Source organism: Giraffa tippelskirchi, chromosome 13 (assembly GCF_054371585.1).
Source record: "Giraffa tippelskirchi isolate mGirTip1 chromosome 13, T2T-mGirTip1v1.2.pri, whole genome shotgun sequence".
Lineage (NCBI taxonomy): Eukaryota > Metazoa > Chordata > Mammalia > Artiodactyla > Giraffidae > Giraffa > Giraffa tippelskirchi.
Genome location: NC_137287.1, coordinates 433,660 through 457,862, shown reverse-complemented (window position 1 = coordinate 457,862; position 24,203 = coordinate 433,660). Strand labels below are relative to the sequence as shown.

The 24,203-nt window shown below is 57.7% G+C and overlaps 1 protein-coding gene across 3 annotated transcripts; it reads right to left on the bottom strand.

Annotated features, from left to right (window-relative positions):
- Window positions 1–770: 770 nt before the first annotated feature.
- DNAAF5 (dynein axonemal assembly factor 5) lies at window positions 771–23,153 on the bottom strand. Of its 3 annotated transcripts, none has more exons than XM_081552431.1 (13): window positions 22,516–23,153; window positions 21,687–21,871; window positions 18,146–18,270; window positions 17,542–17,660; window positions 14,494–14,726; window positions 13,735–13,947; window positions 12,023–12,166; window positions 10,619–10,787; window positions 9,419–9,566; window positions 6,812–6,962; window positions 5,973–6,129; window positions 4,396–4,587; window positions 771–1,409 (listed from the first exon to the last, which is right to left on the bottom strand). In XM_081552431.1, exons 1-13 carry the CDS (start codon window positions 23,132–23,134, stop codon window positions 1,273–1,275), a joined length of 2,592 nt encoding a protein of 863 aa, XP_081408557.1. In that variant the 5' UTR covers window positions 23,135–23,153; the 3' UTR covers window positions 771–1,272. The 3 variants fall into 3 exon arrangements, with proteins under 3 accessions (XP_081408557.1, XP_081408558.1, XP_081408559.1); XM_081552432.1 differs by having other exon boundaries at window positions 22,642–23,153; XM_081552433.1 differs by lacking the exons at window positions 12,023–12,166; window positions 13,735–13,947.
- Between the last annotated feature and the right edge of the window lie 1,050 nt (window positions 23,154–24,203).

The following is a 24,203-nucleotide window of genomic DNA, read 5'->3' as shown; positions in this document are numbered from 1 at the left end:
TATCCACCATCCCTGTAGCCATCAACCCAAATGGGGTTTGGAGAGGAGCTGCGCCTTCAGAGACCGGGATGTCACTGCGGTCAGGAGCCGCACAGCCCGGGCTGCAGGCTCAGTTCTCAGCCTTTCTTCAGGCTGACCCCACTGGAGGGTGAGCCCTTGGAAGCGACGCCCTTGTCTTAACTGGTTTGGAGCGCCTGCCACCTGGTGTCCACAGAGGTACCTCAACGAGCAGTGAGACCCCCTCAGTCCACAGGCCCAGGATTCTTGAGGCTGGGATCGCTGTGAGGTTAAATCTGAGGAAGAAATGAGTCTCAATTTCAGTTACCAAAACACACAAAGACAGGCATAGAGAATAATTATAATAAATATTTTAAGTTATATTTTCAAATACCAAAGCATAAACGTTAATATTTGATTTTTGGAAAAAATAGAGCATTTTCTTTTCTTAAGTATTTGGCTTATAGAAATAATGCTTAAAATGAAATCTTTTAGGCACTTGGGGATAGAAAGTGCAGGAAAATATAACAGTTTTACTGTACTGCTACGTACAAGAGCAACCAAAATTATATCTGATTAAATATCCTATTTTCAACACTGTCAGCATTACTGATCTAAGAAAAAATACTGTGACCAAATACAACCAACATAACATTTTAAAAGGGGAAGATTTTGTTGATAACAGTCCTTAAAATTTCAAATTCTTTTCAGTCTCTTCACTGAGATAAAAAGTTTCACTAGACAGAACCCAAAGAAGAAACACTTCTTCTTCCTTTTTTTTTTTTTTTAACAACATTTCTTTTTAATCACTTTGGCTTTTTTCTTTATAAACACTCAAGAACTTTCTTGGTGGGCATTTAAGCAAGAAAGAACCAATAACCCATGAACCTAGCAGCGCACACAGCCTAAAAACACACTGCATGGATTAGGCTGCCAGTATGAGTAGCTGACATTTAATCTGAAGTCAGCTGTCGGTTTCTGGCAGACCTCTTAATGAATTGTATGAGTAACACATAAAAATACAGACGCCACTCAGTGAAAGTTAGTTCAAAAACTGCTGGATGTGAAAAACTGGCCCAGGAGGCCCTGGGCAGGGTGCTTAGGGAATACATTCTTCTTGCTGTCAAGGCTTGCTTGGGAGGGTCCTCCAGTGCTGGCTGGCAGGTGCCCTGTGACGAGACTCAGAGGCCACGCGTTCCAGTCTAGGTGAGGACGAGGGCCGCCTGTCTGCTCCCCTCCAGCTGCTGTGCCGAGGCTCGGCTCCCAGGACTCTGGTCACTGGGCGGGTGGCAGGGCCTGCAGGTGCTGCAGGAGCTGCTCGCAGTAGGTGGGCGAGCGGTGCTTGTGGAGGACAGCCTCCGTCTCTTTCACCAGGAGGTCGGGGAAGAGGACACTGCCTGCTTTGAGGGCCTCTGCAAAACAGGAAAACACTTGGATGATGCCAGAAACAAATACTAAGCCAACCTTAGCTTCATATTAAAGTTACAACAGCCATAAAGAGCAGGCTGCAGGGCAAGGGAAGTGATCGGGGGTAAGGAGGGTGTTGCACAATGATTATGGCAGTTCTCAAAAAGACATAACGATCTTTATGTATGAGCCTCGTAACAGAGTGTCACACTAGGCGAAGCAAAACTGACAGCTGTGAGGAGAAGTAGATGAATCCACTATTGCGCGGGAGACTCCCACCCACTCCTCTCAGAAATGGGAAGACCCCGCAGGCAGTTGGGTAAAGCAGAATCCAAGAGCACCGGCGATCAACTGAGTCTCTATAGACCGTCTCATCCAACACCAGCAGAATATACATTCCTCTCAGCTCCTATGAACATGTACGAAAACAGACCACAATCAGGGCCGTAAGACACCTTCACCAGGAATCCTATAATCTCTGCTCTCAGACCACAGTGGAATTAAACTGAAGTCAGTAACAAAGAGATAACTGAAAAACTCCCAAATAGCTGGAGATTATACAACACATCTCTAAATACCACAATGGTCAAAGAAGAAAGCTCAAGAGAAAACATATTTTTAACTAAATGAAAAGGAAAATACAACTTATTTGCAAATGATGCAGCCAACAAGGGACTAATTTCCAAAATGTATATATGAACAACTCACACAACTCAATTGCAAAACAATAAAATAACCCAATCAAATGTTGGCAGAAGTTCTAAATAGATATTTCTCACCAAGAAGCACATGAAAAAATGCTGAACATCGCTGATTATCAGAGAAACACAAATCAGAACTACAATGAGGCACCCCATCACACCGGTCCGATGGCCATCATTAAACAGCCTGCAAACAATAAACGCTGGAGAGGCCGTGGAGGGAAGGGAACCTCCTACACTGCTGCCCGTGTGTGTTAGTCGCTCAGTCATCCCCGACTCTGCGACCCCGTGGACTGTGGCCCGCCAGGCTCCTCTGTCCATGGGATTCTCCAGGCAAGAATACTGCAGTGGGTTGCCGTTTCCTCCTCTAGGGGATCTTCCTGACCCAGGGACTGAACCTGCATCTCCTGCATTGGCAGGCAGATTCTTTACCATTTGCGCTACCTGGGAAGCCCACTACACTGCTGGTGGGCATGTAAACTGGTACAACCATTATGGAGAACAGTATGGAGGTCCCTTAGAAACCTGAAGGTAGAACCGCCATGTAATCCAGCGATGCCACTCCTGGGTGCACGGCAGGAAAAACTAATGGGAAAAGGTGCGCGCAACCCAGTGTTCACAGCAGCACTATGTACAATAGCCAAGACACGGAAACAACCTAAATGTCCACGGACAGACGAGCGGATAAAGAAGATACGATAAATACACACACACACACACGTGCGCATGCACACACAATGGAATATTATTCAGCCACAAAAAGAATGAAACAGTGCCATTTGCAGTGACGTGGATGGACCTAGAGACTGTAATATTAAGTAAGTCAGACAGAGAAAGATACACATCACATGATATTGCTCACACGTGAAATCTAGAAAAAATTATACAAATGAACTTATTTACAAACAGAAACAGAGTCTGGTTACTAGAAGGGAAGTGGGGGAGGGGTGAATTGGGGGTTGGGATTGACAGGAGCACATTATAATAAAGCCTTAAAAACAATCCAATGAAAAAATGGGCCACAGACCTCAACAGACACCTCACCAAAGAGACAGAGATGTAAGCAGGTGATAAGATGGTCCACATGGTGTGTCACCAGGGAGATGCAAACTGCAACAAGGAGCGCTCAGCACACACCTGTCAGAATGGCCGGAGTCGGCGTGCCACCTGCTGGCAGAGTGTGGAACAACGGGGACGCACCATGCAGGTGGCAAAACGGTGCCGCTGCTCTGGCGAATTCTTAAAAAACAAACGTACTCTCGGGCTTCCCTGGTGGCTCGGGTGGTAAAGAATCCACCTGCGATGCAGGAGACCCCGGTTTGATTCCTGAGTCGGGAAGATCCGCTGGAGAAGGTAGAGGCTACCCACTCCAGTGTTCTGGCCTGGAGAATTTCACTGACTATACAGTCCATGGTGTCGCAGAGTTGGACACAACTGAATGACTTTCACTTTTCACTTTCAAACCATACTCTTACTATATGAGCCAGCAATCATAATCTTTGATATTTATCCAAAGGAGCTGAAAACTTACATTTGCAAAAAACCTGTACACAGATGTTTAGAGAAGTTTCACACATTATCAGCACAATTTGGAAGCGATGAAGATGCCTCTGTAAAGTGATCAGTGAAGGTATAAATAAACTGGTTCACTCAGACGAGGTATTAGTGCTAAAAAATGAGCCCTCACACCATCAAAAGGAACCTGAAGTGCCTATGAGCAAGTGGAAGAAGTCAATGTGAAAAGGCTTCATACCACACGATGTCAAGAATATGATGTTCTGGAAAAGGCAAACTGCAGAGGCAGTGAGGACGAGCAGCCGCTAAAGTCCAGGTGGGACAGGGAGACAGACGACCGGGGGTTCTCAGGGACCGCGCGCGACACTGTCGGGTGGGACACACACCCAGACTGCAGGACGCACGGCGCCCGGGGACCCTAATGCAAACAGGACTCAGGGTGACGGATGTCCCTGCAGGTTCGCTCACTGGACACGTGCACCATTAGGTGGGGTGTCGGCCGCGGCTGAGCAAGGGCGTCTGAGCCAGTCTCTGCACCCCTGCTCACGCTGTGGCGTCTGCAGGAATAGGGGGGTGACGTCTGGTCAGGAACCCCCGTGAGCACACGTGCTGGCTCCTGGTACAAAGCGAGGCCACCCGTCAGGCGAGACGACCCATCTGTTCGCAGCTGCTACCGCAGTGAACAGTTTCCAGGTCGCCCCAAACAAGTCGTCTCTTGTTACCTCGAGAGCCGCAGCGCCGGCCAGTGGCCCCCATGTGGGGACAAGGCTCTTACCGAGAACCGCATCCTGGACGGCGCGCTCCGGGTCGTCGAGGTACACGAGGAGTTCGCGGTACAGGTGCCGGACGCTGCTCTGGTAGCAGCACTTCGAGGCCTCGCTCTGGACGCGCTGCAGCCAGGTGACCAGGGCGGAGGTGGCCGCCAGCCTCACGTCGTTAGAAACGTCATCCAGGCGCTTTAAGAGTTCTGAGGGCGGGGGTGAAGACAAAAGTGTGAGCAGAGGTTCCAGGGCCGGCATTCACAGCTAAGCTCCCAGCACTCATCCCAGGAAACCGACATGCGGGTGCTGGGGAAGGGGTGTCCTGGGACCCTTGGCCGCTCTGGCCCAGGGGTGGACTCTGTGGACGCCAAGCGGAGGCATGACTGGCTGGCCTGGGGGTCTGCACTCTCTGACCTGTGGGGTGGCCTTGGGGTTCCCCCAGCTCCAAGAGGCTCAGGCTCAGAGTCATTCACAGGCGTCATGCCCTAGCCACTCCATTTTCCCCGCCGAGTAGATGGCACAGGAAGGGCGTGTGCTGACCCTGCTCTCTGCCCACAGCGGCTCTGAGGACGGAGGGGACGGCTGGTGACATGACGGCCACGAACCACACTGGCTGTTTCTATTGAGCCTCTGGGACCAGATGTCCTGGGGGAACAGTCTTTCCCAAGGGGCAGGAACGCATCCCGTGAACGGGACTCTTCTCAATGGGTGCTTTTCCCTCAGAGTCCACACGAGATGCCGGCGCCACGACTGGCGTCTTCTGGAGACGTAGCACCGCCCTCCTCAGGGGCTCCCAGGCTTTCCGTGCTCCCATCTGCATTATTCTCAACGTGTGTTTTTCACTTTCTATGAAAGTTCATTCTGAAACGTGCAGCAGGTTCCAAGACAACACTGGTTCTACGCTGTCGGCAGGGAATCAGATGGTCGCACAGCAGTGGATTCAGCAACATCACGGCCTCGGCCCAGGGACAGCCGCCTCCTCTTTCTGCAGGAACGCCTGTCCTCCTCGCCTGCCTCCTGGCATCTTCAGGCCAGACATGGTGAAGTCTGGCACCCTTTCCACAGAGCCTGCAGCCGCCAAGTGCTCAACTTGCTTTGAAGGCTGTTGTCCTTGCAGCCTTCTGTGGATCGTGATGCACTCAGAGGAGATGGCGCGGAGGGCTTGTAACTCCCTCCAGCGGGGCACGCCCACGAGCCCCGAGGCCCTCGGCCGCAGGCCCGCCCCCAGTGAGCTGCTCTGCTGGGGGCCACGCTGCGCCTGTGTGTCTGGGCCTCGCTGGTGCTCAGGCTCCAGGAGGCAGTGACACAGGGCCCGTGAGGCAGGGGCCCTCACACCCAGGGTGCAGACCCTGCCCGCTGCAGGGCGGACCCCCTGGCTCCCGTGGGCGTCTGAGCTCCCACGCCCCGATTCTGGTCCATAAGATGCCTGGCCTGCTTCTCACGTTATTTACTCAGTGGTGTCATACCCACCAGGGCCACGTTTAGACTCAGCACCAACTGGACCAGAAGTCAAGAGTAGCGTTTCCCGCTCTTCCTCTGACAGAAACAACTGTCACACGCACACACGACTGGAGAGAGAAGAATGTCCTACCAGGGTAGGTCCTGACGAATCTGTCTGGATCAATCCCACCATTGGAGGTCTTTAAAAACAGGTTAATGATCCGGCACGAAATCAATCGAGTCATCTGAGAATCTTCTTCCAGGGTGGTCAGAATTTGAGGCATCAATGTTTCCTGCATGTCCTCTATCTGCAATAAGAAACCACACAAGCTGTGGGTCATGGCTGGACAGAGACCGCTATGCACGCGCTGTATGCATCACCTGTGATGGGAGAGACTTGGTTTTCATGAAACCATCACAAAGTCTGGAACGCTGTTCTGAAATGTCTATGTAAGTAGACTTGAGTCTTGATTTGTTACAAATTGATTTGGCTGTGCTCGCTGCAGCACGCAGGGTCTTCAGCTGCGGCGATTCTTAGTTGTGGAACGTGGGATCTAGTTGTCCCACCAGGGATCGAACCTGGGCCCCTGCATTGGGAGCGTGGAGTCTCGGCCACTGGACCACCAGGGAAGTCCCCAGGGAGACATTTTAACTAAAGTAACAGCCGTTCAGGCATCACACTGTTTTCCCTACTCCCACTGCTTCCTCAGCTCCCCCTCTAAATGAGATGTGAATACAAACAACACTCAAGTTCGACTCCTGTGATGAAGCTCTTTTCTCATAAATGGTAACAATCACCCAAGGAAATCCCCAGGTGACCCAGGGAAACCCAGACTCTCCCCCCAGACCCCTGCTCGCCCTCCAGCCCCACGGTCTCGCCCTCGGTCTGCCTGGGACCACCTGCTGCGGCTGTCAGGACAGGAGACTCAGGCGAGCGCTCTTCCAGGGCACATCCCCTTCCCTCTTGGGCCTGGGACGCACGAGCCCTACCTGCCCGTCCGACAGGACCCCGCTGCTGACAAGCGCCCAGAGGCAGGACACGGCCGCCGTGCGGATGGCTGCGGCAGTCCTCCCAGCGTGCCACTGCAGGTTGGGGACGAAGATGTCCTGGACCAGGGTGTCCAGGTAGCCGTGGAGCTGCCTGCAGTGGAAGGAGAGAGGGGGTGAGGGGCGTTCAGACAGCGCTTCTGTCTGGGAAACGGATGGTGCGGAGGGAACAGGCCAGAGGAGACAGCCGAAACGAAACACTGCACGCTGAGCAAGAGCCCTGCTTCTCAGGGACATGGTTTCTGAGGGGGCGTGGGGCTCTCCCACGGCTGCCGTATATTCCAGCCTCCCTCCCACTTTGCGGCTGAGGGGCTGCCCTGTCCACCACCCCTCCTGGAGTATCGCTGGGATGGCAAGTCACTCCAAGGGCAGCGACCTTACAGAGACAGGCCTCATGGTCCCTGAGACGATGTGAAGTCCCTCTGACCACACCCACCACCTCAACAGGAGGGTACCTTGGGGCTGCGCCCAAGGTCCCAGGTACCAGGACACCAGGAAACGTGGCCACTCCCGCCAACACGGTTGGGGCCCTTCATCTCAACACACCGTCAGGACCAACACAAAGCAAAAGGATACCAGGATCCCAGCCCTGAGCCCCCCAGCCCGGCCCGGCCCGGCCCCCCCGCCCCGTGGAGCCACAGTCGAGGCCCCATCCAAAGCCCAGTGAAAAGCCTCGGCTCTTCTTACAACTCCTCTGCCCCACAGGCCTCTGCTGGTGGCGCAAAACCTATTCTGCTGAACAAATGACCCACGGATTATGTCCCAAGGTCGTTCCAGAATAGGCTGCACGGGTGGCTCTGCCTCCAGGAGCAGCGCCAGCGCCAGGGCCCCAGGACCTCCAGCAGGGGGTGCTCCAGGGCCACCGGCGCCGCTGACCGTGAACCTGGTGGGGGACTCACAGGCCTCCCAGGAGGTTTTCAACCTGTTTTTGAAGTTTTTAGCAAAGAGCCGCTGTTTCCTGAAAAGTGATCCACCAGGAGACCCTGGAGAGGTCAGTCTCCGTCCTAGCTGAGGTGGACCACACCACGCGGCAACAAGGGCCCGGGGGCTGAGAGCTGCCCGGGGGCTGAGAGCTGGCCGGGGGCTGAGAGCTGCCCGGGGGCTGAGAGCTGGCCGGGGGCTGAGAGCTGCCCACGAGAGACAGCCAGTGGCCGCCTGTGCTGCTTCTGACTCCAGGGAGATGCTGGGAGCAGAAAACGCAGCAGATTCCCCAAGGATGAGTCCCACTGCGCGCGGAGCACACACACGTATCCGAAGCTGGGTCCCGAGACAAGGAAGCCCAGCCAGGGGGTGCGGCACAGGCTCCCCCAGAACCACCAGCATCCAGCCTCCCTCTACGGGAGAGGAGATGAGCCCCGTAACATCTGTATGAGGGGACGGCTCTGCGTCAGGGGATCGCCGGTCAGGGGACGGCTCCGTGCGAGGGGGCCGCTCTCCTGAGGTCTGGGCGCCCGGAGCGGGGAGCAGCCCTCTAGCACCTGGGGATTCCTGCTCCAGCCCCGGTGCCCCTGCCCTCTGCCCTCCAGCTGTGCGGTCCTTAGCGGGTGGGGTGGGCAGGGGTGGGGACCGCGGTCCCTTGCTGTCTCAGGCGCCACGATTTTACAATCCTAAAGTTCAACACCAGGCAGGTGGTGTTTCCCAAAGTCGTTCCTGCCTGTAAAAACAGCGAATACTTTGACTAAATGGTTGAAACTGAGTGACTTTCTTTCCACAAGAAGCCTCCAGGTGCAGTTTCCTGAGGGAGCTCAGTCCAGCATGGAGGCTTCTTTCCTGGGGATCCACTGTCCTCGGGAAGCAGGGTCCCTGAGGGGCAGCAACGGGGCTGTGGGTTCTCCACTCTCAGGATGGTGCCAGGGCCAACTCCCTACCCTCTGCGGTCTCTCCGAACCCGAAGCCTTTGCAGACAAGTAGCAAATGAAACTTCCCGCAGTGTGGTGGGCTGGCCGGCGGCCCGAGAGCAGGGCTCAGAGTGGCCTCCGACAGGCGAGGTCCGAGTGACCACCTGTTACTTCCCTGGGGGTCCAGGACAGGCCGCCCGCTGAGATCTGCTCTCCCAGACCCCAGACGGCTCACAGCGTCGCGCCGCCCGCCGCCCGCCCTGCCCCGTGGCCCCCTCCCCTCCGAAGCCCTGAGCTGGAGGCCCGGGTGTTTACTGCCTCCAGTCCCTCCGGAGAACATGCGTTTCCTAACTCCACGGTCATCCAATCAACTCTGCGAGGCTTGAAAGGCACCAGAAGCCGTGCTGAGCTGAGCACAGGCACGTATGAACCGTCAGAAGTTAATGTTCCCTGAAACTTTTTCATTCAATGGAATTTTAATGACCACACAACCACAGCTTTGATTCAGCGTCTCTGTGTGGTGCGCTTGCGGCTGGCACCGCACTGTTTCCCTGGGGCAGTGTGTTGGAGTGCAGCGAGGGAGCCGCAGGACAGCAGGGCCTAGAGCTCGGGGTCACCCCAGTTCCCACGAGACCTCAGTGTCGGGGCAGGTGGGGGACCCAGCCCTAACTCGGCGTCGGGGGCGCACAGCGTGGAGGCAGAGCCGACCTACCCCTGTGCATCCACCGTCTCCGGGGCTCCCAGCAGCACACCCGTCAGGGTGGAGAAGAGCTTCAGGCGCATGGCTGGGTCCCTGGCTGGCTGTAGGCAGCTCCTGAGGATGGGCACCAGCTGGGGCAGGGCCTCTCCGAGGGCAGGGCCTGGAAGACAGGCGCGGCAGGAGGATGGGAAGATGGAGCCCTGCAGCCACTCTGGCCGCAAGAGGAAGAGTGCGGGGCACGGCGTGCGGGATGCTCTCGGCACAGGGTGCCACGGGCCGCCTCTCCCCCCGAGCCACGCCCCACCCCCGCCACGGCTCTGTTTGCCACGTGAACTTTTTCTTCTTACATCTCACCCAATTCTTAAAAACACTGAAGTCCAGCGGTCTTTTAAAGACCCATCGACCAACCACTCAAGAGTATAAAACTGCGGGACGTGTGCCCCGAACCCGGCAGCCAACGACCTTCCCGCGTGGGTCACCAGACAGAGCAGCAGTGCCCTGGCCCTGAGCCTGGCAGGATCCCAAACGCAGCGACGCTGCTCAGGGCCTGGGCCCGCATGTGACGGGGTGAAAGGGTCTCCGGGTCTGGACGTGTCACAAGCTGCCCTCCCCACCAGGCCCTGCGCTGACCTGGGGCGTGTGAGTCAGAAGAGACAAGGGCCACCCTCAGGCCCTCTGGTTTACGCCCGGTCTGCTGATGCCGTACTCAGTCAGGACTTCCATCTGTTCAGAGGCATCGCCTCAGAGCCCAGGGTCAGAGTGGAACAGGTGTGGCCGCAGAAAGACTGCCCCTCCCCTCCCACCTTCTTGTCTTCCTCCCCAGAGCCCCGAACCCGCAGGCAGGAAGCCAACCGGGCAGAGAGGACAGCATGCAGATGCCACCAAGGAGCACGGGCCACACACGGCGCCAGGCTGAGCCACGCTTCCAAGGGCTAACATCAAAACGCGTGCCTTTTACGATGACGTTACATCAGTTCTTCACTGTAACATTCTCAGCACTTTTTAAAATAAGGTTTTAAAGCGGCCGATCTCCACAAGCGACAGTGATCATGAGCGAATGAAGAACCAGGCCCCAGTGCGTGGCCGACGGGTGCTGAGCGGCTCCGCCCATCTGTGCCGGGGCTGCTCGAGCGGCCACAGCACCAGTGCCCTGAACCCAGCCCGGGGCACCAGTGCCCTGAACCCAGCCCGGGGCACCTGTCCAGGGCTCACCTGAGTGGGCGAGCACCGCGTCCAACTGCAGGAGCTCCACGGAGTGGCCCGTCCAGTCCTGGTGCGAGGCAGCCAGCCACTCCAGGAGGGGGGTCATGTGTGCTCGGAAGAGGTCCTGGCTGCTGTCCACGCCCTCCACTGCAGCCAGCTGGGCTAGCGTCTCCTGAACCTGGGGCAGCGAGTCACCGGCTCAGACAGTCAACCTGAACGTGGGACTCACGCACCCACTGGAGATCCCTGTCCTCACTGCCTGAGGGCTGGGCGATGAGACCAGATGAGAACCGAGAGCCACTCGGGCACACCCCGTGTGACCCCGGCCCTCCCGTCCATACAACAATCGAAACGGACAAACGTGCACTTACAGGAGGTTCAAGGTCCCCCCCAGCCGCCCCCATTTTGCACCACCCAGGGCAAGGCAGTCCTTGCAGGGCAGAGGGCTGGGCAGCTCGACTCGGTCTGCAGAGAAGAGGAGCAGGCAGTTTCAGGGACTGAGCTGAACAGACTTAAACCACGGGCACCGAAGGAGGGGTTCAAGGCCCCCCTCCGAGCTCTGCACCTGACCAGACCCCCGGGGACAGTACATCTGCTGCTTTGGAGGCAGAGCGGGGAGGGAGGACTGGACAGTGGAGCCCGCGCTGCCTTCCAGCCCCGCACCCCGCCACCCCCCGCCTCGGCTTCAGGAACAGGACGCCCCCGGCACTCTGCACGGATGCCCAGGGGCCCGAGTCTGGCCTGCAGACCCTCCGTGAGGACAGACTCGACTTCTCTAACATAATGTTTACAGCCCTGTGGTGATAAGCCGCCAGCTGAGACATGGGCCCTCCAGAGAGGGGGATTTTAGAGACAACACAAAGTTTAGAGAGGCGCTGGGGAAGGGAGGGCGGGGTGTGGGTGCCTCCTGGACACGGCGTGGGCAGAGGAGGAGGAGGAACCAGGGGAGAAGCCGCGTTCTCAGCTCAGGGAGAAGCGGCCAGACACCCGTCTGCGTGTGGTCCTCGCAGGGGCGGGGAGCTGGACCGCAGGAGGCTTAACGTTCACCACAGAGCAGGGAGCGGAAGCGACTGGAAAGCTGGGCTGTAACTAAACAGGGAAAATACAATGACGTCTCCCCTCCTGTGTCTTTCAACCTCCCTCAAGCGCAGATTTATTAATGACGAGGGAGGCCTCCCTTCCTCCGTTTCTCCAAGATTCAGTAGGTACTGCAGTCAACTTCAGCTGGAAGGAATCTAAAAGCCTGAGTCCCCCTGAGGCCGCCTTGAGGACGACACACCCAAATGTTCTAGATTCCTTCGGCTTTGGTCGTCAGCTCATTGGGCAAGCTCAAGACTTGGAGCTTGAGAACAGAGGCTACGGACGACAGTCACAGTCCAGGGGCCACAGCAAAGCGGGAGGCTCCCCCCTCACCTCGTCGCCGAGGCCCGTGGGCCCCCACAGCGCCAGGACGGTCACCAGCACCTCCAGGAGCGGCTCGCCGGCCCCTCGGCAGTCCTCCCGGCCCGCGGACACCACGGCCTGCACGCACTGCAGCAGGCGCTCGCCGTACAGGCGCTGTGGAGAGAGCAGCACCGTGACCCACCCCGCCCAGACGAGGCCCTGGAGGCCAGGCCGTGCAGCCACGGCCGACTGGGCCCGGGCTTCCGCACATCAGCATCGAGAGGGTGTCCCTCTTCACAGCAGGGAAAGGGGACCCCCACTGAGCCCGAGGATCACGGGTTCCGTGTGCAGCTCAGTGACATACACTGGGAGGTGGGGACCCTGGGTCTGCTGCAAACGCCCCAGGCCTAACCCCCCAAAGTCAGAAGCTGCAGAGGGATGCGGCCGGGAAGGTGGGCACCCTGGGTCTGCTGCAAACGCCCCAGGCCTCCCCCCCAAAGTCAGAAGCTGCAGAGGGATGTGGCCGGGAAGGGGCGGTAGGCACGAGGGGTGCACGCTGCTCCCCTCCACTCTGTGTACTTCTGAGTTTCTGTAATGCTCAGTGAACAAAACAAATAAAATTCTATGACTCAAAAGACGCTTCCAGACTGATGGGAACACAGGGTCGCACCTTGGGAGGGCCGAGCCCATCTCTCACCTCCCAGGCTCTAGCCTCATCAATCGTGCACCAGGGGCCAGGAGTGGGCGTGGGCTGGCCCCACGGGAAGGACCTCCACACCCCTCCCACGTGGCTGCTTCGCTGTGTGTCACAGAGGACAGAAGGGTCAGGACGGGGGTCACGCGTGTAGGTCACGTGTATGTACCCAGCGCGGTGGCTGGGACCCGCTCTGGTCCACCTCTGTGGGCACGCCCACCCTGTTGAGTGTTAGCTGGTGCGGGGCCAGCTTCCCGTGGGCCTGCCGAGTGAGGGGAGATGCCCAGTGAGGTAAACCCTTGTTGCTCCAGAGACAGACAGAAGGGCCACATTCCAATGCAGAGAGCAAGGTTTAAGACCATCACAACCAAACAAAAACAAGGTCATTATTTTTCCATCAATAGCAAATAATTATAAATTATTCCGAATGACTAAGTCTAACTACCTAGGTTGTTTCAGCTTCAGATGTAATGGATTTACTGCTCAACTTAAGACAATAAATTTGTAACCAAGCACAGCTCCCAGTAACAGGTGCCAAATCAGGCTGCCTGCTGGAAGCCCTGCTAGAAGCTAAGTGACGCAGTAAGGACGAGCTTGCAGTGGAGACGCCGTGTCCGAGAGCTGTGTGCACCGACGGGGGGGGGGCGGCGGCAGACTTGCAGCTTCTGGGTGGAGGGCCCTCTGCCCAGGATCACCCACAGCAGTGCCATCCAAGGAACAGAATCGCCCTCGGTGATGAAAGTGCTCCACCCTATGCTGTCCAGTGAGGCCGCCACTGGCCACAAATACGTGGGCACTCGAAATGTGGCCAGTGTGACTGAGGACTGCCTGTGCACCATGGGGAAGGCGCAGAATGCGCCAGGAAGAGCATGGGTCCAAACAGAACATCGGTGGCTGCACCCCAGCTACCTTGTCGGTCGGCTATCTCCGAGGGGCCTGAGGGACTAGTGACCGTCACTGCCTGCGTGTGGACGGCCCCAGCAGGGGACCGCGTCACCATGGAGACGGGCTGACTCTGCGACCCCCACCCTCTGCCCTGCACGCTTACGTTTTCAGACCCTTGGCAGATGTGAGCCTGGGCCAGCTCCGTGGCGATGACCCTCACGTGTGGCCGCAGAGCCTCCCTTGGGCAGCCTTGGATGAGGGAGGCGAGGACCAGGAGGCCAGAGGGCGAGGGTGACTTCCTCAGCGTCGCCAAGATCAGCTTCAGAAACACCTCCGGGCTGACGAAGGTGCCAACCAGCTCTGCAGACCTTGTGCACTGGGTTGGGGGTAGGGGGGGAATGGGGAGGGGGCGCTGAGGCTGCTGGCCTTCTCCGTCACCCCACCAACACTGCTCAGCATCTGCCTCGCACGCTTTCACCCCCCAGAAACAGCCCTGCGGGTACGTTTCCTCCTGGCGCCTATTCAAACGCTCACGAAAACAAGTGAGTGCTCCCGTGAGCTCAGAACTGCCAGGGGAAGGAAGTCATGCGTCCAGCTAATGGGAGGGTTGTCAGAGTGTCCTGAGGCCCGGCTGCCTGAGCTGGACCCTAGAGGGGCATTCTGCACATCTGCCTGCCCATGGTCCCTGCAAGCTGACCACCACAGAGCCTGCGGGTGGAGGCTGTGTTTTCATACAGACACGGGGCCACTCGCCCGCACGTGCTTAAGGAGCGCCTTCAAACGCCACTCCTCACAGGCACAGGGCCACGGAACATCTACACCTTCACGCGGGGGCAACTGTGTGACTGCCAAGGTCCGAGTCCACAGCCGGCACAGCTGAGAAGGAAGGACGGGGCCCCTCAGTCCTGCAGAAGCCACTCACGCTGCTGACCACGGCCGTCTCCTCGTCAGCGCAGGCGTGGAGCAGGGCGCGCAGCACCGGCTCCAGATGCTGCGTGATGTGGTCCTCCGCGTGCAGCAGTAGCACCGCCAGCAGCTGCGCCGACTTCACCCTGGTGCCGGCCACCCAGTCGGTGATGTCGTGACAGATGGCGGGAAGGATCTTGGAGAGGTTTCTGAACACGAGCTCTCGGCAGCCCAGCCCCGGGCGGCTCCCTGCAGGTCGTGAAGGTGGAAGAGAGACGGTGACATTCACAAACACACACCTCAATGATTTGTGTGGGAAAGTCACTTATTACACGTTCCTCATTTAAGGCAGACCTACTGGTTTTACTCTGAGGTCTTGAGAACTCAGCCTGGCTCTGAAGACAGAAAGAAATGAGGCCACAGAGTGTCGTTACTTCCTTGAAAGTTTTTAGCAATCCTGAGGCGTGACACACATTAAACCACACGTTCAAAGTGCTGACGGAGACACGGCTCTCAAGACAGCACACACGCATCGCCCAGGGGCTCCCTGTGCTCCGACAGCCCCCACCGCCCACCCCTCCCTCAGGCAGCTCGGTCGGCTTTCGGCTTCCGGTCACCGCGGAGGAGCTGCCCCTTCTAGACTGTCTGCGAGCACAGCTGCATAGCATGTGGCCCCCTCTGCCGGCCTCCCTCCGCCCAGAGAGGCACGCCGCGGCCCATCGCGTGGTGGGGCACATGGAGACCTTCTCCCTGCTGAGCGTGTTCCACTCCACAGACAGACCCGTTTGTCCGTCCGTCCGTCCGTCCGTCCGTCCCCCGGCTGACGGAGGCCTGAGCGGCTCTGGCACAGGCTGTCGCTAACAGGAGTTCTCTCTGGTGGGCGCCCGGCAGGAGGGCACTCAACTGTGGAAGAAACACGGACGGTTTTCCAAAGCGACCATGCTGCCTTCCCTCTGCTCCCCGCTCCCCCTGGCCACGCCCAGGACCTGTGGCTGCCCTGCGTCTACACCCCCTCGCAGGGCAGGCCTAGGGCGAGCGCGGCTCAGGGTCTCCCTGCGGCTCTGCTGTGCGCTCTCCTCAGGACCCACGCGTGACCCGGGGCCTTTTCTCAGGCGCTTACTTGACATCTGTGTGTCTTCAGGCAAGGGTCTTTTCAATCTTTTTTTTACCCACTAAAGCTGGATCGTTTCCTGATGCTGTTTGTGAGTTCTCCCTGTGCTCTGGAAACAAGTCCTATGTACACAATCTGAGAACATCTCCTCTGTCTGGGCCTTCCGTTTCATTTTCTCAGCGTCTTCCAAAGAGCAGACGTTCTTGTTTTGCTGAGGACCGGTCCACCCCTCGTTCCTTTGTGGAGTGTGTGGGTCCCACCCTCAAGCCCACAGGCCTTTCTCCCGAGCTGTCTCTGCAGCTCCTCCAAATCCAGAGGCCACCTGTGTGTCTGTCTTGGACCCCGCTCTGCCCGCAGGCCTGTCTGATGCTGACCCCTCGCGCCCGCCCACTCTGGCTCCACATCTCTTTACGTCTTGAAGCCCGAGTGCTCGTCTTTCCACCTGGGTCTTCGTCTTCAGAGTTTCGACTGTACTAGGTGTTCTGCGTTTCCTTGTGAATTTCAGGATAAATCTCTCAATTTCTATAAAAAAGCTCTCGAGGATTTTGATTACAAGGTTTTCATCTTAAAGATTCCAAACAACTCCAGAAATAGACATGAGACTGTGACAAGTCAGAGTTTCAAGGGTGTTTCAGTCAAGAGAACGGCTTGAACCGCGAAACCCCGCTTTGAACGTTTGCTCCTGTCACTGTTCTATTTCCATGGTGAATGAGAGACTTAGTTTCAGAGACTCAGATTCTGTCAGCTGTTTAAGTGAGCTTGTTATAATTCTGCAGAAGGCAAAAAGCCAAAATGACGCGCTTTTCTCCTGGTGACGCTGGCCCCTCGTGGCGAGTCTGGGGGATGAGGGGCCATATTAGGACGGTCTGCGGAGGGGTCCGCGGGCAGGCGGGCACGCGGCCTCACTCCCATAATGCTCTGACCTCCGTTCCTGTACATGATACGGCAGACGTGGTGATTCAGAAGATCGTGCGTTCTCAAACTTCAGTAAGTCAGAAAAAGTCCTTGCTAGCAACTAATTTTTGTACCTTTTCCAAAACATGTGTGATTTCCCCTTACAGCAGCTGCGTGGTGTGGGCGGTGACACTGCCTGAGTCGACAAGCAGACCAAGAAAAAAGGAGACGCAGGCCTCCCAGGCCTCCCAGGCGCAGGAGGAGCTGCCCTGCGGGCCTGACACTGAACAGCGCCAGGTGCCGACACCTGTCCCCGTGCGGCTCATCACGCCCGGGGCCCCTCCAGAGGAGCCTGACTCCCCGACCTGGTCTGGCGGGCCTGCAGGCCCCAGGCTCAGTCCCTCCCACGGCGCTGCCCGTCTGACCTGGTGCATGTTTACTAGGCTCTGTCCCTGCCAGCATCACCCCATTACGGCTCCACCTAAGAAATCACCTGCAGACAGACTGCAGTGACGAAGGTGTCCAATCAAGTCCATAGAGGGACTTCAGTCCCCAGTAGAGAGTGTTTCCTCAACACGAGAAACTAGATGTATGCAAGGCCCTGGAGCAAGAAGGAGGGACTGGGGCCTGGCAGGTAAGGGGCTTCCTTGGAAACGCAGCTCGGATCTAACTCAGGACCTAAGGGGAAACACGGGTGCTCGCGTGCGCGCGCGCACACACACACACGTGCGCAGGCGCTCCCAGTCTGGCAGGAACCACAGCGAGGGGCAGGACGGGGGTCCACCAATGGAAGCCACTGATCCGAGGAAGCATCACCGGAAACGCTAGGGCTGCATCCCACTTGTGGCCTGTGTCTCTTCTCCAGGTGAAGCTCATGGAAGACTCCGTGAGCTGACAAAGCACCCGTTTTCAGAACTCTCCCAGGAGCCTCGCACTCCTAGGCCGGGTGTGCTCACGTGCCCAGGGAGGCCGGCCCAGGACCACGAGGACGCTCCCCCCAACGGCTGGGCTCCATCTCCAGGACGTGCCTGCCACATCAGCCCAGGCTGGAGCACTCACCTGGCGAGGGGTGGTGGGCGGGAGGGGGGCTGGCAAAGTCCAGCTTGTCTTTGAGGTCTTCCTCGTTCTCCATCTGCCACTGCAGGCCGACCTGCTCCCAGAGGCTGGTCGCCTCGCACCTGCCGCACACGACACAGTCCCAGGTCAGGGGTGCCCAGGGGGACGGGGGGCGCCGGGGGGCTGGCCACGGGGACGGGGGGGCGCCGGGGGGCTGGCCACGGGGACGGGGGGGCGCCGGGGGGCTGGCCACGGGGGCGGGGGGGCGCCGGGCGGCTGGCCACGGGGGCCCTTGCCTAAGAGAACTCGCCAGCGGGTCTGCCGGCCTCCATCCCTGCCTGACAAATTCCTATCTGTGAGCCAGGCGAAGGGCTGAAAGTGCAAAACTGCCCTGTCAAAGCCCTGGGGCTGCTCAGGAGGCAGGAGGCGGCTGCAGGGGGCTCTGGCCCAGAGGAGAAACCGCCGCCACGGGAAATGACAATGGAGGAGAGGCCGCCCCTGGAAGGAGAGCCAGCCGGCAGGCGGGCCCGGGGCAGGGTGTGTGCCCGGGGCAGGGTGTGTGCCCCGGGCACTGGAGCCCGGCCACAGCCACCACGTCATCACTTACGTGATCTCGGGGATCTCGTCGTGGAAGCCGCTCAGCAGGAGTGGGATGAGCTTGTGGAAGAAGGAGTAGCGGTCCCGCAGGCTCAGCAGCCAGCCCCCCACCACGCGCGTCACCGCCCGGCGCACCTGCAGGCGGGAGACAGTCGGCGCCTAACCCGGTGTGCGGAGATGGGCGGCCGGGTCTACCCTGGGGGCACCGCCGGGCCCCAGAGCCAGCCCGGGGCTCCAGCAGCTCTGCTGTGCGCATCTTGGGTCTGGGGACAAATCACCAGGGTGCCTAGTCTTGCTGGTTTGAGTCCACGTCCTCCAGGCTTGGGCCGGACCCTCCACTGACCACAGCAGGCTCCGCGGCCCTGCCTCAGCCCTGTGGCGTGTTTGCAGCCTTCTTTTTGGGAACCTCCTGGGCAGGCTGGGCGCCAGCTGCCTGTGTCTGAGAAGGTGGCGTGCATGCCTGTACACACCACGCCCACTGCAGCGAGGAAGCAAGCTTAACAACACATTTCTTTACACTAACAAGGAAACATCAGAAAGAGAATGTAAAAAAAAATCCTTTTTTAAAAATTACAACCAAAAAAATTAAAATACTTGGGCATAAACCTGACCGCGGAGGTGAAAGACTTACATGCTGAGAACTAGAAGCATTAATAAAGGAAACTGAGGATGCCTCAAAGCCATTGAAAGACACCCCACCTTCCTCTTGGGCTGAAGAATACTGTTAAAACAGCTGCACCACCCAAAGTAAGCTACGGATTTCATTTGAGGCCTATCAAACTACCCATGACATTTTTCATCAAGCGAGAACAAACAATCCCAAAATTGATACGGAACCATAAAAGATGCAGAATTGCCAAAGCAAACCTGAGGGAAAAGAACAAAGCTGAAGGCATAACTCTCCCCGACTTCAGACAACACCACAAAGCTGCAGGCATCAAAAGAGCACGGTACTGGCACAAAGCAGACACACGGGTCCATGGAACAGACTGGAAAGCCCAGAAATTACCCACAATCAATCTTCAACAAAGGAGGCAAGAACACATAACAGGGGAAAGGGCAGGTGGTGCTGGGAAAGCTGGACGGCTGCATGGAAATCAACGAAGCTAGAACACGCCCTCACAGCACACACACAGACAGACTCAAAATGTCTTCAAGACTTAAACTTCAGACATGATGCCGTAAAACTCCTGGAAGAGAGCATAAGCAAGACATTCTCTGACATAATCCATACCAGTGTTTCCTTAGGTCAGTCTCCCAACGTAATAGAGATAAAATAAAACTAAACCACTGAGACCTAATCAAACTCATAACCTTTTGCCCAGCAAAGGAAACCATAAATAAAACAAAAAGACAACCTGCAGACTGGGAGAAAATATTTACAAATGACGTGACTGACGAGGGATTAATTCCCCAAATTACAAACAACTCATACAACTCAACAACAATAAGCCAAAAAACCCAATCAAAAAATGGGCAGAAGACCTTGAGAGACATTTCTCCAAAGATGACATACAGAAGGTGCCAACAGGCACATGAAAAGACGTTCACCATCAATAATATTAAAGAAATGAAAATCAGAACCACAATGAGATACCACCTTATACCTGTCAGAACGGCTATCATTAAAAAGTCTCCAAATGGACTTTCCTGGTCTTCCAGTGGTTAAGAATCTGCCTGCCAAGGCAGAGGACACAGGTGTGACCCCTGGTCTGGGCAGATTCCACAGGCCGCCGGACAACTAAGCCCGCAAGTGCTAGAGCCTGTGCTCCACAGCAAGAGGAGCCGCTGCCGTGGGAAGCCCACTCACCGCAACCAAGAACGGCCCCCGCTCACCACAGCTGGAGAAAACAACCGAGACCCAGTGCAGCACAAAATTTTTAAATAAAATAAAAAATAATAAAAAAAATTTTTTGAAAAGTCTACAAATAACAAATGCTGGAGAGGGTGTGGAGAGAAGGGAACCCTCCAGACTGTCGGTTGGACTATAAACTGACACAGTCAGTAAGGAGAGCGGCGTGGAGGTTCCTTAAAAAACTAAAACCAGAGCTCACATATGATCCAACAATCCAGCTCCTGGGCATATGTCTGAGAAAAACATAATTCAAAAGGATACACGCAGCCCAGTGTTCACTGCAGCACTGTTCACAACAGCCAAGACGTGGAAGCAACCTAAACGTCCACGGACAGATGGATGGATTAGGAAGATGTGGTACATATGTATAGAGTGGACTATGACTCACCCATAAAAAACCAAAATAAAGCCATTTGCTGCAACATGGATGGACCTAAACATTATCATACTAAGTGAAGTAAGTCAGAGAAAGGCAAATACCATATGACACCACTTATATTTGGAATCTAAAATATGACACAGCTCAACCTACCTATGAAATAGACAGACTCACAGGCACAGAGAACAGACTCTGGGAGGGGAGTGGAGAGGGAAGGATCGGGAGTTTGGAGTCAGCAGACAGAAACCAGTATATACGTGTGGGTAAACAACAAGGTCCTACTGTGCAACACAGGGAACTATATTCAATATTGTGTGATAAACCATAACGGAAAGGAACCTAAAAGACAGCACGCATGTATGTGTAACTGAACCACTTTGCTGTACAGCTGAAATTAATACAACATTGTAAATCAAGTACACACTTCAATTATAAAAAAGAACAAAACAAACAATATGACCCAGCGTGGCTGTGGCTGGAGGCCAGCTGGGGTGCTGGAGAGCAGTCTTTGGGGTCGACAGACCCAGGCCTAGAGGAGGCCGGCTCCAACGGGCCCTGCGCACGCGTACCAGCCCCAGCCTCAGACACGGAGGATTTCCATGGGAAGGAACGCGATGACATGCAAGTACTGATGGACAGGACACGAGAAGGCTGGCGTTCCCTCTGCCAGGGGCACAGGGGCCACGTGTCGCCCGCACTGCAGGTCCCCCACCAGCAACCACTGCTCCTCCTGCCCCAGGGGACGGGAGCCCTTCACCCCCTCTCCGCTTTGGGAGAGAGCCTGCCCTTGCGGCCTTCACTCTGCTCCTCACAGCCTTAGACCCATGACTCTGAGCTGGCTTCTGCCGACAAAAGAGCTGCTTCTCTCACCTCCACCTGCCTGCCGGTCTTGTCTGTCTGTCTGTCTCTGCAGGCCCCAAAGCCAAGGGAAGCAATTACCCAAACACACCAACCCTGGCTCCAATCCTCCTGGTTTGCCAATCTCTGTGGCTTTTCAATTAAATCACCTTGATGGACGGCATGTTACACATATTTCTACAAACCGTGGAAACACTCAGTTTAGAGCTTCTTCCTAAAAGCAAACAGTCCTCTTCCCCTTTCTTTACAATAAAGAATAACAAATACACTAAGACAATTCAGTTCTCCCTCAGCTTCTCAAAAATGTGACATAGGAACACCCTGTGACTGGGAACGATGGGAGGACATTTTGGTGTCACATACAATATCTTTAAAAAAGGACAAAAGTGAGTGACAAATAGCACACGGGTACGCTTCCGGTGGAGAAAAGGGACCGCCCGGAGGAGAAACTCCCCTTACCTGGGGAACGTCGTCAAAGAGTCGCTGAGCAAAGTGCGGAAGGACATCATCCACAGTCTTCCCGCTGCCAAACTGGATCACCGTGCCCGTGGCCTCGATGACGGCCACCCGCACCTTCCAGTGCTGGTGGGAGATGGACTGCATCAGGGGGCCGATCAGGGACTCCGACTGCATGTGGAAGTGGTCTGTGGGGCGGGGAGGCCACCAATCACCAGGGGAGCCTGTGGGGCTCCACTCTGGCCTGGCTCTGCTGGGAGCTTTGTACCCTCAGCACTGGGAGAGGCACAGGGACAGGACGAGTGACTCAAACAGCACCTCTCTCAGAGGCCTGGGGCTGGACCCCCTGTCAGCTGAACACAGCAGCTGGGAGGGAGAGCCTGAAGCTGCCAATGGCTGCGATAGGTGCCCGAAAGGGACGCCGAGTGGGGAGAGACCGCGCGTCCCCAGGTCCTGCCGAGCCAGACACGCAGCATAGCGCAGGAAATCGCACCAGCCCCGCCTCAGGCAAAGCCACCCCGCTTCTACGGGCCTCACAGAACGTCAGGACCGGGGGGGGGGGGTCTTCGTGGGGCCCAGGTGGACTCTCCGGCTTTGCAGTTCTGCCGCTGCTTAAGACCTGTGCGAGGTCGCTGTTTCAGTGGTACTTCCAGCGAGTTCTCTCAGCGCTCAGGTCCTCAGATCAAGGCAGGCTCTGGCTCACTGCTGCCGAGGGTGCGAGGGCCCAGAGGAGAGGCCCGGAGCGCAGGAGAGGCGCTGCGCTCGGGGCTGGGGCTGCAGTTGCAGCAGGGCGCGGGGAGGGGGCCACCGAGGAGGGGACGGGGGCTGGCACCTGGCGTGGCGCGCGCCAGGCCGGCGGCGCACTCGCAGCTCTCGCGGCGCACGGCGGCGAAGGGGTCGAGCAGCGTGCAGCGCAGCGCGCGCACCGCGTCGTCCAGGTGGGGCGCGATTGCGGCGCCGGCCAGGCGCACGGCCAGGCCGAGCAGCTGCACGAGCGCCAGGCGCAGCTCCTCACAGGCCTCGGGCGGCGGGCGGCGCGCGGGCTCGGGGCTGGCCAACCGCGCGGCGAGCGCGGGCATCAGGCGCGGGAGGGCGTCGCGGGGCCGCGCGGCGCGCCGCAGGCCCAGCCCCAGCAGGTGCACGGCCAGCGCGCGGCAGCCCTCGGCTGGGTCAGCCAGGCGGCGCAGCAGGCGCGGCAGCAGCAGGTGCACCCACGGGCCCTGGAAGGCCGCGGCCGCGGCGTCGGGGTCTGCGTCGGGCGTCTCGGGCTGCGCCGCCTCCAGCGCCCGCTGCAGCGCCTCCAGAGCGCGCCGCCGGCCCAGCTTGCTGTCGGCCTCCAGCCCGGGCAGCAGGCGGCTCAGGGAGCGGCTCAGCTCCGCCGCCTCGGTCGTCTCCCCGGCTTCTGTCGAGCCCCGGGCCGCCGCGGCCTCAGGCGCTACCAGCGCCGCCATCTTCCCCGCGTTGCTAGTCACCAGGGGAGACCGGCGCTTTTACGACGGCCGCGGTGCGGATTACGGCACGTTTTCCGGTCAGCCCCGAGCGCAACTTTATTGGCAGCTCGGGCGTGGACAGACACGGCCGGGGGCGGGGCCGGGGGCGGGGCCGGGGGCGGGGCGGGGCCGGGGCCGGGGCGGGGCCGGGGCCGGGGCCGGGCCGGGCCTTGGGGAACTGAAGGGAAGCTGGCCAGGGCCGGGGTCCGGGTCCCGGCTGGGTCCCGATCTGCTGGCTGCTGCGGACCTGTGTTCGGTGAGGCATGGTGGTCGTGCCCTTTCGTGTCCTCGAGTGTTTTCTGTGACCCTCACGTCTCCTGCAGGCCCGGGTCGGGCCAGCCTGGTCTTGCCGGCTCGGGTCTTGGTCTACTGGGTGGCAGGTTAATCAGCGTGAGGGGTGAAGGCCGAGGAGCTTGGTGTAGACTGGGAAGGCTTCCTGGTGTGACGGCTGTGGTGGTATATAAAGGGTGAGTAATAGTTAACTCTCATCGCAGTTAACTTCCCTGGTGGCTCAGATGGTAAAGACTCCTCCTGCCATGCAGGAGACCTGGGTTCGATCCCTGGGTGGGGAACATCCCCTGGAGAAGGGCATGGCAACCCACCCTAGTATTCTTGCCTGGAGAATCCCATGGACAGAGGAGCCTGGCGGACCCCGGTCCACGGGGGGAAAGAGTTGGACACGACTGAGCGAGCACACAGCACAGCATTGCAGAGGGAGGGGACCCAGCGCACAGAGGCTGCGGCGGGACTGTGACCGCTCAGTTGTGTTGTGCCACCCAAAGTTTGCGTAGTGGAGTCCTGACCCTCCCTCCCCGCCTTGGACCCCACAAGGAGATGTTACTTAGCGCTAGGGCCGTAGAGACTCTTCAGGTTAGGACGATGTCTTTAGGGTGGGCCCTAATCTGTTTGACTGTGTCCTTATGAGAAGGGGAAGCTGGAGGCAGACGAGCACCCGGGGAGAAGCGTGTGAAGGTGGGGTGGCTGTCTGCGGGCTCGGGACAGGGCCTGGGGCAGACCTCCTCACAGCTCT